Consider the following 13,583-nt stretch of genomic DNA (forward strand, 5'->3'; position numbering starts at 1 on the left):
TATTTTGAACACTTTTGTACCTAGTTATGTGACCTGAAGAACACAATAGCTTTAAAAGCTATTTAAGGAACAGAAATTCCAGGTTAAATATGGTACCTGATTCACATGTGCAAGGAGACAATGTACAAGAATATGCATGGCAGCACTGTCTATAGTAATTTTGAAGGTAACCTAAATGCTTATTAAAGAAAGAATGCATATAAAGTATAATATATTCATACAATGGAAAACGAGGCATTAAAATGTAAAGAATTTAAGCTATCCCCATAACTGAGAAGTTATGGGGATAAACTGCAAACACAACGCAAAGCAGAAGAAAAGCTGCAGAACAACAGTATAATACTCTTTAATATCAGTCTTTAAAACACCCAACATTACCTCTCCCTTAGAATTTGTTATAACAGACTAACATATTTTTTTGTATGCACACTAAAGAGCTAAGGAAAACACACTCTAAAAATAATTGAAAATTAAAGTTAGAAAAAAAAAAAAGGACCACATGTCGCTGTTGTTTAGTCACTAAGTCATGTTCGATTCCTGTGGACTGTAGCCCACCAGGCTTCTCTCTCTGTCCATAGGATTTCCCAGGCAAGAATACTGGAGTGGGTTGCCATTACCTTTGCCAACGGGTCTTCCCAACCAAGGGATCAAACCCGGGTCTCCTGCATTGGCATGCAGGTTCTTTACCACTGAACCACCTGGGAAGCCCTCATTAACCGTATAAAGTTGCCCAAATGGCAAGGAGGGAGCATGTTCTAGTAATGAAAATGACTTGGCCCTTTAAATAAAGATATGTTTCATCACCATTCTGGGCTTATTAAAACACTTTATTTCAACAAGCTTCACTTTTCTCGCCTAAAAGGGGTTGATAACGCCTGCCTCACAGGATGACATGAAATAATGCATGTAAAAGAGTTATACAGAAGGTCTTGGACTTGATAGGTCAGGTAGTAACCATCTACAGGGAAAAAATGTTGAGTCTGCACCTTTTTCATCTAATTTGGTATATGATTAAAAATGACAAAGAACACAACAGGAAAGGGCAACCCTTCACCTTCCTCTTCCCAGTCCCTGATCTGGCTGCCTCCTATGCTTTCTATATTTAGCAGAGTGACACCCCCCTTTTCCCCACCCCCCCCAAAAAAACCACCACGAAACCGTGTTTCCTTCAGGGCTCCCCTCAGAACTCCCGAGACCTTGCAATACAGATCTTTCATCTCGCCAACTCCGCCTCCCCCCAACACACACAGTCCTCTAGAGCGCCGGGGGCAGAAGAACAAAAACCCAACCGTCACGGTCACGAAAGAGACTGTAAAAATAACGGAGCGGTGTAACTAACTGGCTTTGGAGGGTCTGTTTGTTTTCAAAAATTAAGAGAAAGTCTACCAGAGACCCAGCCTCTATCCTACAGAAGGGGAAGCAGGAAGATCTAGGCAAGTAAGTTTTGTGACTTGTATCCAAATACAGTCCCTTCATCTGGATTCAACACAAAGAGAGGGGCACGGAGGCCCCGGGAGCCGCAGGGCTGCTTCTGCAATTGGACAGACCCACCCCTCACACCCTCCACACACAGGGACCCGCAGGGGCGCACCAGGCGGCGCAGAAGCTCGCTCCACACGCGGGAGGCATCCCGCGCCCATCCCCCGGCGCTAGCCGCGGCGGGCGCTGTGCCTCACCTGTCTTGAAGACCATCTTGTCATCGTCCTTGGACCCGAAGGTCTTCAGCATGGACACGAAGAGCACCCCGCAGGCGTTCTGGATGCCGAACACCGACCCGTTGCACCACATGGCTGCTAGCATCACCAGCCAACCCCAGCCGCCCTCAGGGGGCTCAAGGGGCTCGGCGCTCACCGACCCACCCAGCTCTACTTCCACCTTCTCGGCTGTCGCCGCCTCCGGGCCGTCTAAGGGTCCCGCGGCGGGCAGCGGAGCGGCCCCCGGAGGCGCGGAGCCGGGCGGCTGCGCCTCACTTGTCCCCCGCGCGGCGGCAGGCTCCTCCTGGGAGGGCACCATGGCCCGGGGCGGCCCCCTCGGGCGCCGGGGAGCGCGAGGGGCGCGAGTTCCCGGCGGGCTCGCGGAGGAGCCGCCGAGTTGGGCTGGCGGGCTAGCGAGGCCGAGGCGTAGGTGGTGGAGCCCCCCGTGGGCGGGCGGCGGCGGGCTCACACTCGAACCTCCGGCTCTACAGCCCCGCACCCGGACTCAGCAGGAGGCCGGGCCGCCAGCTCTTAAAGACGCCCCCCCCGCCCCACCTCCTGGGGGCGTGGTCGGCGGCGGGACCTGCCCCGGAATCTCCTGATGATTGGGCTTCGGGAGAACGCAGGGGGCCCACCCCCTCCCGCGGCGGGCGACCCAGGTGCCTGCGGGTGGCTATATCTGCGCGCGCGCCTGCCGCCGGGCCTCCTCCTCTCCAGCGGGGGTCACAGATGTGTAGGTCACCCCGCCAGAAAGTGTTAACGGAAGGGGCACGACTCCTCCTCGGTGCAGGCCACATTGGGTCATCGGGACCACAGAATGGGACCTTCTTTAGTCTCAGTCCGCTGACAGCCTCACCAGCAAACATTGTCCCTTTGTTTTCTTTTTGTTGTTGTTGTTTTCTGGCGTTCACCTCTAATTACTAATTATAATATATAAGATATGTTATGCCAACTGCTGACTTAAAAAGGGAGTCAGAAAGATCAGAGGCCCTATTTAATTTTTCCTACATTCATATGTGATTTCCTATGAAATCATACTTGGCATATTGAACAGCCTCATTTTGGAAGACACAGACGGTTATATCAAAGTCTTCAAGTAACAAACATTTTTGACAGACAGCTAAAAAACATTACTTTTAAACTACAGCACAGTCGTTTGCACTTCAGACAAAAGCTAGCACCTATATTCAACTTCTCTGTCTCCTTAAAGCATGGAACAACCATGTATGTAAAAGAAATGAAGACTAACTAGTTGTATAATATTGGGCACAATTCTTAATTTCTCAGTCACTCAAATTCTTAACTTCAAAGTCAAAATATGCTAATTACTTTATGATGGAGTCCATAAATGAGTGTTATTGATCACATTTCTGCCCCTACCGGCTCAAAAACTACTAGGAAGAAGTCCTGGGATAGAATAGGAGTGTCACATAATAAGTGTTACAATACATATACAACAAAGAGAAGTGGAATGGAGCCATTAAATTATCTTCAAAACATTAGAGAAAAGCTTCTACAGCAAACAGCCTTTGTGCTGAGCCCTGAATCATACTAAGAGCTTTCCTGGGCAAAGATAGAGGAAGAGTTTCTAGGTAGAGAAGATAGCAAAAGCTAAGGGGAAGCAAGGTATGCTTGAGGACCAGGGAACAAAAATCAAGTGTAATATGTCTTAAGGATGGGATTAGAATGGTAAACTAAAGAATAGTCACACAAGTGACAAAAATCAATGTACAACGATGTTATTCCAGCACTATTGGAAATAAAAAGTGGAAGCAAAAACATGCATCTGTACCACATAACCACTAAAAGTTTTGATAGTCACCTCTGTTGCCTTTGAAAGTTATAACATTTTATTGAGCAAAGAAAGCACATCCACACACACACAAAAAGGTATGGGTTATAGCACAAAATATAAAATAGATATCCATGATCTACACTGATATAAGTAAATGATTAAGTACATAGTAAAAGGGGGAATAAATACCTCCATGCCTGATTGTCTTTCACCTTTTTGGAATGATGAATTCTCTATCTTCAAGGCTTAACTCTAAAGCGAAGTTACCTTTATCAGTTCTTCCTCCAGACTTCCATACTTTATTTAAACAGTTTTTACAATCAGCTGCAGAGTGGTTTTCAGTCTTCTTAACTAGAGTAAGAATTTTCAGACAGGCTAGATGATGTCCCATGGAGCTTTGAACCATAGCACAATGCACAGTGTAGGGGCACAACAAATAATTGTTGCTGCTGCTGCTGCTAAGTCGCTTCAGTCATGTCCGACTCTGTGTGACCCCATAGACGGCAGCCCACCAGGCTCCCCCGTCCCTGGGATTCTCCAGGCAAAGAACACTGGAGTGGGTTGCCATTTCCTTCTCCAGTGCATGAAAGTGAAAAGCGAAAGTGAAGTTGCTCAGTCATGGCCGACTCTTAGCGACCCCGTGGACTGCAGCCTACCAGGCTCCTCCGACCATGGAATTTTCCAGGCAAGAGTACTGGAGTGGGTTGTCATTGCCTTCTCCAAAATAATTGTTGAACCAAATTGAATTGATTTGTTTTAAAAAATTAAAGAATCACAAAGCATACAATTGAGCACACCAACTTGGTCCCATATTTTCAGGTGGAATATTTTCAATATTTTTTAAACAACATGAATTTGTTTTCCACTTGAAAAAGTAATACGTGCTGGCTTTAGCAGTTACCATAAAAAATAATAAAATTTTTAAAATGCATTATTGCACCACTCAGATAACCTCTTTAACATTTAATAGTTTTTAATTATTTACATATTTATGGAAGATAGAGCATCCATTTTGTAACTACCATTATCGCATATTTCCCCTATAAAATATGGTATGGCATCATCCAAAAATTACATGAGTCTTTTTACCCTTAATGAAAATTGCTTCATCCAAGATAATGAACAAAACATAAAGAAGCCCAATGAGATGAGACTTTGCCATAGGCCATCTTCAAAGGTCCATTTGACTTAGATTTGTGCATCTGCAGTTATTTACCAGTTACCACATATTGTGAATCTTCAGGATTGCTCACAAAGCCACAAATCTACTGTTTCCTTACAGTCTTTTTGTTGTTGTTTTCATTTTTACAAATTATTTTTTTACTTTCTTTTTGGATGCATAGGTCTTGGCTACTGCACAGGGGCTTTCTCTAGTCTCAGCAAGCAGGGGCTGCTCTTCATAAAGGTGCATAGGCTTCTCACTACAGTGGCTTCTCTTATTGCAGAGCACAGACTCTAGGCTTCATTAGTTGCAGCTCAGGAGTTATGGCTCCCAGGCCCCAGAGCACTCGGGCTTCAATAGTTTTGGCTCAAAAGCTCTATAGCACGGGCTCAGTGGTTGTGGCTCATGGGCTTAGTTGCTCCGAGTCATGTGGGATCTTCCAGGACAGGGATGGAACTCATGTCCAGTGGGTTCTTCTCCACTTTACCACTAGGGAAGTGCCTTGTATTTTTAAATAAAATCAGAATTACAATGTTGTGGACTGACTCTTTACCTCCCTGCCAGAAAAAATCGTATTGAAGCCCTAATACCCAGTACCTGGGAACATGACTGTATTTGGAGATGTGGCCTATAATAAAGGTAATTAAGTTAGAAAGAGGCCATTTGAGTGGGCCCTAAACCAATCTGACTGATGTCCTTATAAGAAGAGGAGATTAGGACACAGAAAAACACCAGAAAGGCCATGTGAGGTCACAGGAGGAAGGCAGCCGTCTGCAAGTCAAGGAGAGAGGCCTCAGAATAAGCAAACAAACAAACAAACAAACAAAACAACACTGCTGACACCTTGATCTTCGACTTCTAGCCTCCAGAACCGTGGGAGATAAATTTCTATTATTTGAGCCACCCAGTCTGAAATATTTTGTTATGGCAGCCCCAGTAAACTAACGTACATTGTTGTTGCTGATCTAGTTACTAAGGCATGCCCAACTCTCTGCAACCCCATGGACTATAGCCTTCCAGGCCCCTATGTCCCCAGGATTTCCCAGGCAACAACACTGAAGTAGGTTGCCATTTCCTTGTTCTGGGGAGTGACACAGGGATGGAACCCATGTGTCCTGCTTTGGCGGGCAGATTCTTTACCTGGAACCCCAGGGAAGCACCAACTAAGATACATAACTAAGAACAATTTTGTAACCTGCAATTTTTTACTTAAGCCATCGTATCATAAATAACTCCCTGTGTTATTAAATATTCCTCAAAAATATATTTAGTGGCTAAATAGGATTCAGCTTCTATAGTTGAATGGACCATAATTTATTTTATCATTTCCTATCATTTCCTATCATACCTATAGATATAAAATGTATTTCAAGTTTTTCATCATTATAAATAACACTGCAATAAACATCCTTACACACAAATCTTTATCAGCATCTGTGATAATTTTTTAGGATACATTTCTAGAAGTGAGAAGCATATGAATATTTTAAGATGCTAAACATGTTGATAAATTTGAAAGCAACTTTCCCAATTTATTCTCTCACAAGCATTGTATGAGAATGCCATATTAGTGCCCCTCAGGAAATGTGGAATAATAGGATTAGTTTCGTTTTTTTAATCTTTTATAATTATTTTTAAAACCTACCAATTTAAAATTAAAATGAATTCTCTTTATTAGTTTATTTTTCAAATCTTTGGTTATAAGTGACAAATATCATATTTACTAATCATCTCTATATCCTTTTTTATAAACGGTCTTCTGATAGGCAATCTCCACATTTTCCAACAGGAAAATTGATGTTTTTCCTTATTCATGTTTACTAACGTTTCTTGGATAGGTCCCATGCCTGTCTCATTAGGATTATTTTCAGGCATTTCACTTTCATGTTTTTGTTGCTGGTGATGTTGTTGTCACTGATTTTGTGAATGGACTTTTTTCATGAGAACTTCTAGCTGGTTGTTGCTAATACAGTTCAGTTCAGTTCAGTTCAGTCACTCAGTCGTGTCCAACTCTTTGTGACCCATGGACTACAGCACACTAGGCTTCCCTGTCCATCACCAATTGCTAATACAATAAAAAGCAATTAAGTTTTTATTTTTATTCTGATCTAACTTTGACAATAAAGCATTATCTGCTGGATTAAGATAATGCATACCAGCCTAATTTAAAAAAATGCTTATCATTTTATAGCTAATTTGATGCAGTCCTACATCTTAAATGGATACACTTTAATTGTGTGTACACATTTACCCATTTTATATTCCTAATTGAAAGTAACTTCAACATTTCCTTTTTTCTAATGCAACAACTTCTAATACAATGACTTCTTTCTTCAAGTATTTTATTTTTATATAAAATGACTTCAAAAGCAAAATACTGTGCATCAGTGTTTATGCTGTTGAATGTTCATCAGTTCAGGTCAGTTCAGTTGCTCAGTCATGTCCGACTCTTTGCGATCCCATGGATCGCAGCATGCCAGGCCTCCCTGTCCATCACCAACTCCCAGAGTTTATTCAAACTCATGTCCATCGAGTCAGTGATGCCATCCAACCATCTCATCCTCTGTCGTCCCCTTCTCCTGCCCCCAAACCTTTCCAGCATTAGGGTCTTTTCCAATGAGTCAACTCTTCGCATGAGATGGCCAAAGTATTGGAGTTTCAGCTTCAACATCAGTCCTTCCAATGAACACCCAGGACTGAACATCCAAGTTCTCTCCTTTAGAATGGACTGGTTGGATCTCCTTGAAGTCCAAGGGACTCTCAAGAGTCTTCTCCAACACCACAGTTCAAAAGCATCAATTCTTTGGTGCTCAGCTTTCTTTATAGTCCAACTCTCATATCCATACATGACTACTGGAAAAACCATAGCCTTGACTAGACGGACCTTTGTTGGCAAAGTAATGTCTCTGCTTTTTAATATGCTATCTAGGTTGGTCATAACTTTCCTTCCAAGGAGTAAGCGTCTTTTAATTTCATGGCTGCAGTCACCATCTGCAGTGATTTGGGAGCCTCAAAAAATAAAGTCTGACACTGTTTCCACTGTTTCCCCATCTATTTCCCATGAAGTGATGGGACCAGATGCCATGATCTTAGTTTTCTGAATGTTGAGCTTTAAGCCAACTTTTTCACTCTCTTCTTTCACTTTCATCAAGAGGCTCTTTAGTTCCTCTTCACTTTCTGCCATAAGGGTGGTGTCATCTGCATATCTGAGGTTATTGATATTTCTCCCAGCAATCTTGATTCAAGCTTGTGCTTCTTTAGCCCAGCGTTTCTCATGATGTACTCTGCATAGAAGTTAAATAAGCAGGGTGACAATATACAGCCTTGACGTACTCCTTTTCCATAAGCTTTCTCAAACCTCTATTAGGGAATGCAAAACCAGGTTAAGAAGGTTGAATAATTTTCAGAGAAGATGTCTCTAAATTATGTTATGTTGATATCCTTCAACAGAAGACACAGGCTTGGAATATCTTGGAATCAGAAGATGAATTCCTGTCACTTCACCATCTGTGTGACCTTGGCCCAGTTACTTGCCTATCTGCAGGTCAATGTTTGAGACCTAAACACAATTCCTCAGGGTCTAACCCAATCCATCCACCCCACACTCCATCTTTCCATCATGACAGAACTACCTTAGTCAAACTGCAGCTCATCTCAGATATGTTTTAATATCACTAAAGAGGTTTGGGGAAACCCATTCTTTAGCAACAATGTCTTTGCAAATATTCTGGAATGAGAACTGTGGATATGATACTTAATCAGCTTCTTTTGCAGAGGGTAACATTGTCCAACTCTATCCCAAATTGTAGAAGTGTGTCCTCTTGGTGGCCTCTGGTTCTGCATGCTTTGTCCATCTACACCAAGTGTCCCCAAAGCATAACTGCCCAACACAGATGTGTTGACTTCAGCGTCCCACCATTCACACCCTGCTAATGTTGAAACATACTAAAAATGAAATTTACTGTCATGAGAAGGGAAAATATATTGATAATTTAAATTTGGTAATGGTAGTTCTTCTCCCTGTGGTACAATGGAATTTAAGAAGGTTTTTGAGGAAGGAGATTTGAAATCCAGTCCTGACTCCACCCTTCACAAGCTGCTGACCCACGGTCCCAAGACTGTTGAGGTGAAGTGGGAACATGACCAGGAGCTGTCTGTGACCTGTGCCTCCCTGTGGAGGGGCTGTGGCATTCTTGTTACTGAAAGAATGTCCTTAGTTGTGAATGTTTCTTGAAATTTTGTATTCTTGGAATCATACGATATTTCTTCTAGAGAAGGGATCTTATTCTTTTGTTTAACTGTCTGCTTAAAGCAAGACTCTCTTCTGAAGCATCACAGCAGAAACAAAGAGTATAAGACCTGTGAGAAACTGTGTCCACGTATAGAAAAGCCCACATGATGTCATGGAGTCTGCTGTGTAACAACAGGGCTCACGGTTACACCTCAGCCCCTCCTCTCATTCTTAGTGGCTGAGCTCAGCATGGGCTCAGTACAAAGAATGGCTGCTTGGGTTGAGGGTGTGAGATGGTGTCATGGAAACTTGTTTTCCGAAATCACCATGGAGGTAAATCCCTATGGAGTGCCTTCTGCAGACACAGGGAAGCCTAAAACACAGGCAGAAGGAACCTCAGGAATCACGATATTTTTTAACTGTAATCCATATTTAGAAACACATTCGATGTCATAAGCCAATACATACACTCATAGACAGACACACACATTGGGACAAAAATTTAACAAAGCAATTTTTTACAATAGTAAGTACAACCCTTCATTCTGATCTATTTTATTTCATTGAAATAATATACTGACAATCTACTGACAAAACTGACTTTACAACCCACTAATGACTTTTGATTTGAGGTTTGAAAAACACTGATCCTGTCCAATGCTCCCATCTTACAAATGAAGAAATCTGAGTCTCAGAAAAAAGAAATGACTGACTATTCCAGAAAGACATACATTTCCAACATGACGGTGACAAGGTACCAGGTCTCCTGATCGTGGTCTTCCCTCAGAACCTCCTGGCTTCATGGATAGAGATATAATGTTGCCTAACTCTATTTTAGAAACAAGAAAATGGTCCTCTATCATAGGGGGATAAAGGGGCCTCCTTTCCCTCCCATCTTCCCTAGATGTCCTCCAATGTTGTAGCTGCAACAGGGGCCCCTGCAAGAGGGGCCCCTGCAAGAGGTCTTTTCCCAAAGACCTAACATACCAGTGACCCCAGAAGAGAAACCCTTCTAAGGTCTCTATGTCCCCTCTAGTCTTATGCTTGTGCGGATTTTTTCTTTGAATTAGTTAGCTGACACCTGGAAAGGGTCATCTGAGAGCCTGTCCTTAGAAAGTTAAAATAAAGGATAGTTCCTTTCCTTGGGAAACAATGGAATGTGGGGAGAATCCTGCAGAGAACCCATCGGTAACTAACTCTGATTGATCAAAAGTTGTTTGGGGCAATTTGGCATTGTTTATGGAGAATCCATACCCCAAAGCACTTAGAGAAGAAAGACTGCACTGATTTACCCTTGAGCAATAGCTTCCTCTGCCTTCTTGTCCTAAGGCCATTCTGTCTTCTTCTCTACTCCCCTTTGCCTATCTTGCCAGAGGCGCCTTTAAAGAGGGTATATTTTTCAACCAATAATTCCTGATGAGATGCACAGTATCTTGTCCGTGTGTGTGTGTGTTAGTTGCTCAGTCATGTCTGACTCTTTGCGACCCCATGGACTATAGCCCACCAGACTCCTCTGTCCATGGGATTCTCCAGGCAAGAATACTGGAGTGGGTTGCCATTTCCTTCTCCAGGGGGAAATCTCCCCGATTCAGGGATAGAACCCAGGTCTCCTGCATGCAGGCAGATTCTTTACCATGTGAGCCACCAGGGAAGCCCAAACACTATCTTAAATATGACTATTTAAAGGAGTCAAGAAAACAGAAACAAAATCCAGAGCCTCTTTCTGTTATATTGGATTTTCCACAGGCAATACTTCTGAACATGAGGAACAAGGCTGTGGAGATATAAAGAGGGAGGAAATGGTTAAAGACAGACAAATTGACTACTGGTCATGAAAAGCTTTTTTTTGCCAAGCCCCATGGCATGTGGAATCTTCCCCAAGCAGGGATCGAACCCCTGTAGTGGAAGGGTAAAGTCTTAACCACTGGACCACCAGGGAAGTCCATGAAAAGTTTATGATTGGAGGTTTTTACTTATCTTTTCCTAGCAAAAGACTGTGTAAACTCTAGAAAGTTTGATGTGGTTTCGTGTTTGTTTTTTTTCCCCTCTAGAGTTTCAAAATACTTCTCTTAGTTCTTCTTTCTTCTCCCCAACCATCTTCCCAGCCCATCTCCATCCCACTTTCAAACAATAATACCAAGATACAGTTTGAGGTAAGAAGTCAGTGACAGGAAGCAAAACTGCAGACTTGGCAGATTAGAGCCAGAGACCAGTTAATGCTGTAGAAAGTACTACTCTCTCTGCACAGAACCAATGCAGCTCCTGCCTGGCACTCCGTAGGTGTTTCGTACATGCTAATAGAACAACTAATTAACACATACTGTATGAGAACAAGCAGAAGGTCTATGGAAGATCAGCTCGGAAACTGGATTCGACTCCAGAAATGCAGTCAGGAGACCAGGAAGTACAATCAGCAGAGAAGACTGAGCCTAGATTCGAAATTCATAGTCACAAGTCAGAATCAAGAATGGTAAAGAGCAGGCTTCCCTGTTAACATAAAATGAATTTCTCCCATTATAAGGCAAGTATACTTATACGACCAATGACAATGGATTGCCTCAGCCTCAGTTGGGGAATAGTTCAAAGAACTAGAGATATTTACTATGGAGAAGAGGAAAACTCAGAGTAAATAAGAAAATTATCTTAAATATTGAAGAACTGTCATGTTGTTCTATGTGACTTAAGGGATAGAGTTAAGCCCATGAGTCAGAGTTAGAAAAGATTCTAGCTCAAGAGAAGGAAAAACTTCTCCTCAGAGCTATCCAGAGGCGGAATGGACTGCCTCATTAAAGAATGAGCTCTCAATCATCTCACAATTTGTATGGAAATATAAGAAACCTCGAATAGCCAAAGCAATCTTGAGGAAGAAGAATGGAACTGGAGGAATCAACCTGCCTGACTTCAGGCTCTACTACAAAGCCACAGTCATCAAGACAGTATGGTACTGGCACAAAGATAGAAATATAGATCAATGGAACAAAATAGAAAGCCCAGAGATAAACCCACGCACCTATGGACACCTTATCTTCGACAAAGGAGGCAAGAATATTCAATGGAGAAAAGACAATCTCTTTAACAAGTGGTGCTGGGAAAACTGGTCAACCACTTGTAAAAGAATGAAACTAGAACATTTCCTAACACCGTACACAAAAATAAACTCAAAATGGATTAAAGATCTAAATGTAAGACCAGAAACAATAAAACTCCTAGAGGAAAACATAGGCAAAACACTCTCCGACATAAATCACAGCAGGATCCTCCATGACTCACCTCCTAGAATATTGGAAATAAAAGCAAAAATAAACAAATGGGACCTAATTAAAATTAAAAGCTTTTGCACAACAAAGGAAACTATAAACAAGGTGAAAAGACAGCCTTCAGAATGGCAGAAAATAATAGCAAATGAAGCAACAGACAAACAATTAATATCAAAAATATACAAGCAACTTCTGCAGCTGAATTCCCGAAAAATAAACGACCCAATCAAAAAATGGGCCAAAGAACTAAACAGACATTTCTCCAAAGAAGACATACAGATGGCTAACAAACACATGAAAAGATGCTCAACATCACTCATTATTAGAGAAATGCAAATCAAAACCACAATGAGGTATCATTTCACACCAGTCAGAATGGCTGCTATCCAAAAGTCTACAAGCAATAAATGCTGGAGAGGGTGTGGAGAAAAGGGAACCCTCTTACACTGTTGGTGGGAATGAAAACTAGTACAGCCACTATGGAGAACAGTGTGGAGATTCCTTAAAAAACTGGGAATAGAACTGCCATATGACCCAGCAATCCCACTGCTGGGCATATACACCGAGGAAACCAGAATTGAAAGAGACGCGTGTACCCCAATGTTCATCGCAGCACTGTTTACAATAGCCAGGACATGGAAGCAACCTAGATGTCCATCAGCAGACGAATGGATAAGGAAGCTGTGGTACATATACACAATGGAATATTACTCAGCCATTAAAAAAAATACATTTGAATCGGTTCTACTGAGATGGATGAAACTGGAGCCCATTATACAGAGTGAAGTAAGCCAGAAAGAAAAACAACAATACAGTATACTAATGCATATATATGGAATTTGAAAGATGGTAACGATAACCCTATATGCGAGACAGAATAAGAGACACAGATGCATGGAACAATTTTATGGACTCTGAGGGAGAAGGTGAGGGTGGGACGTTCTGGGAGAATAGCATTGAAACATGTATATTATCATATGTGAAACAGAACACCATTCCATGTTCGATGCATGAGACAAGGGCTCAGGGCCGGGGCAATGGGATGATCCAGAAGGATGGGATGGGGAGGGAGGTGGGTGGGGGGTCCAGGAGGGGGAACACATGTAAACCCATGGCTGATTCATGTCAATGTATGGCAAAAACTATTGCAATGTTGTGAAGTGATTGGCCCCCAACTAAAATAAATAAATTTATAAAAAAAAAAAATAAATAAATAAATAAAATAAAATAAAATGTATTATCCATTAAAAAAAAAAAAAAAGAATGAGCTCTCCATCTTGTGGGTGTTCAAACAAAAGCTGAGCACATGCCTTAAACACAGACATTAAAAAGCAAAAGAAGGAGGATGAAAGGAGTTTTCTTCCTGTGAAAGAAAGGAGTTTTTTTTGTCAAATATATCAGGAAGGAGGTATGAATTCAAATATGAATAGACATGATGATCTTT

The 13,583-nt window shown here is 42.1% G+C and overlaps 1 protein-coding gene across 1 annotated transcript in view; it reads right to left on the bottom strand.

The window, feature by feature from the left end:
* Positions 1–2,201, bottom strand: part of SLC16A10 (solute carrier family 16 member 10) — a 112,095-nt gene extending 109,894 nt beyond the window's left edge. The window contains exon 1 of the mRNA XM_081530584.1: positions 1,677–2,201. Coding sequence (XP_081386710.1) covers positions 1,677–2,013 — 337 coding nt within the window. The 5' untranslated portion in view covers positions 2,014–2,201. The remainder of the gene's footprint in view (positions 1–1,676) is intronic.
* Positions 2,202–13,583: the final 11,382 nt, after the last annotated feature.

Source organism: Giraffa tippelskirchi, chromosome 9, assembly GCF_054371585.1.
Source record: "Giraffa tippelskirchi isolate mGirTip1 chromosome 9, T2T-mGirTip1v1.2.pri, whole genome shotgun sequence".
Lineage (NCBI taxonomy): Eukaryota > Metazoa > Chordata > Mammalia > Artiodactyla > Giraffidae > Giraffa > Giraffa tippelskirchi.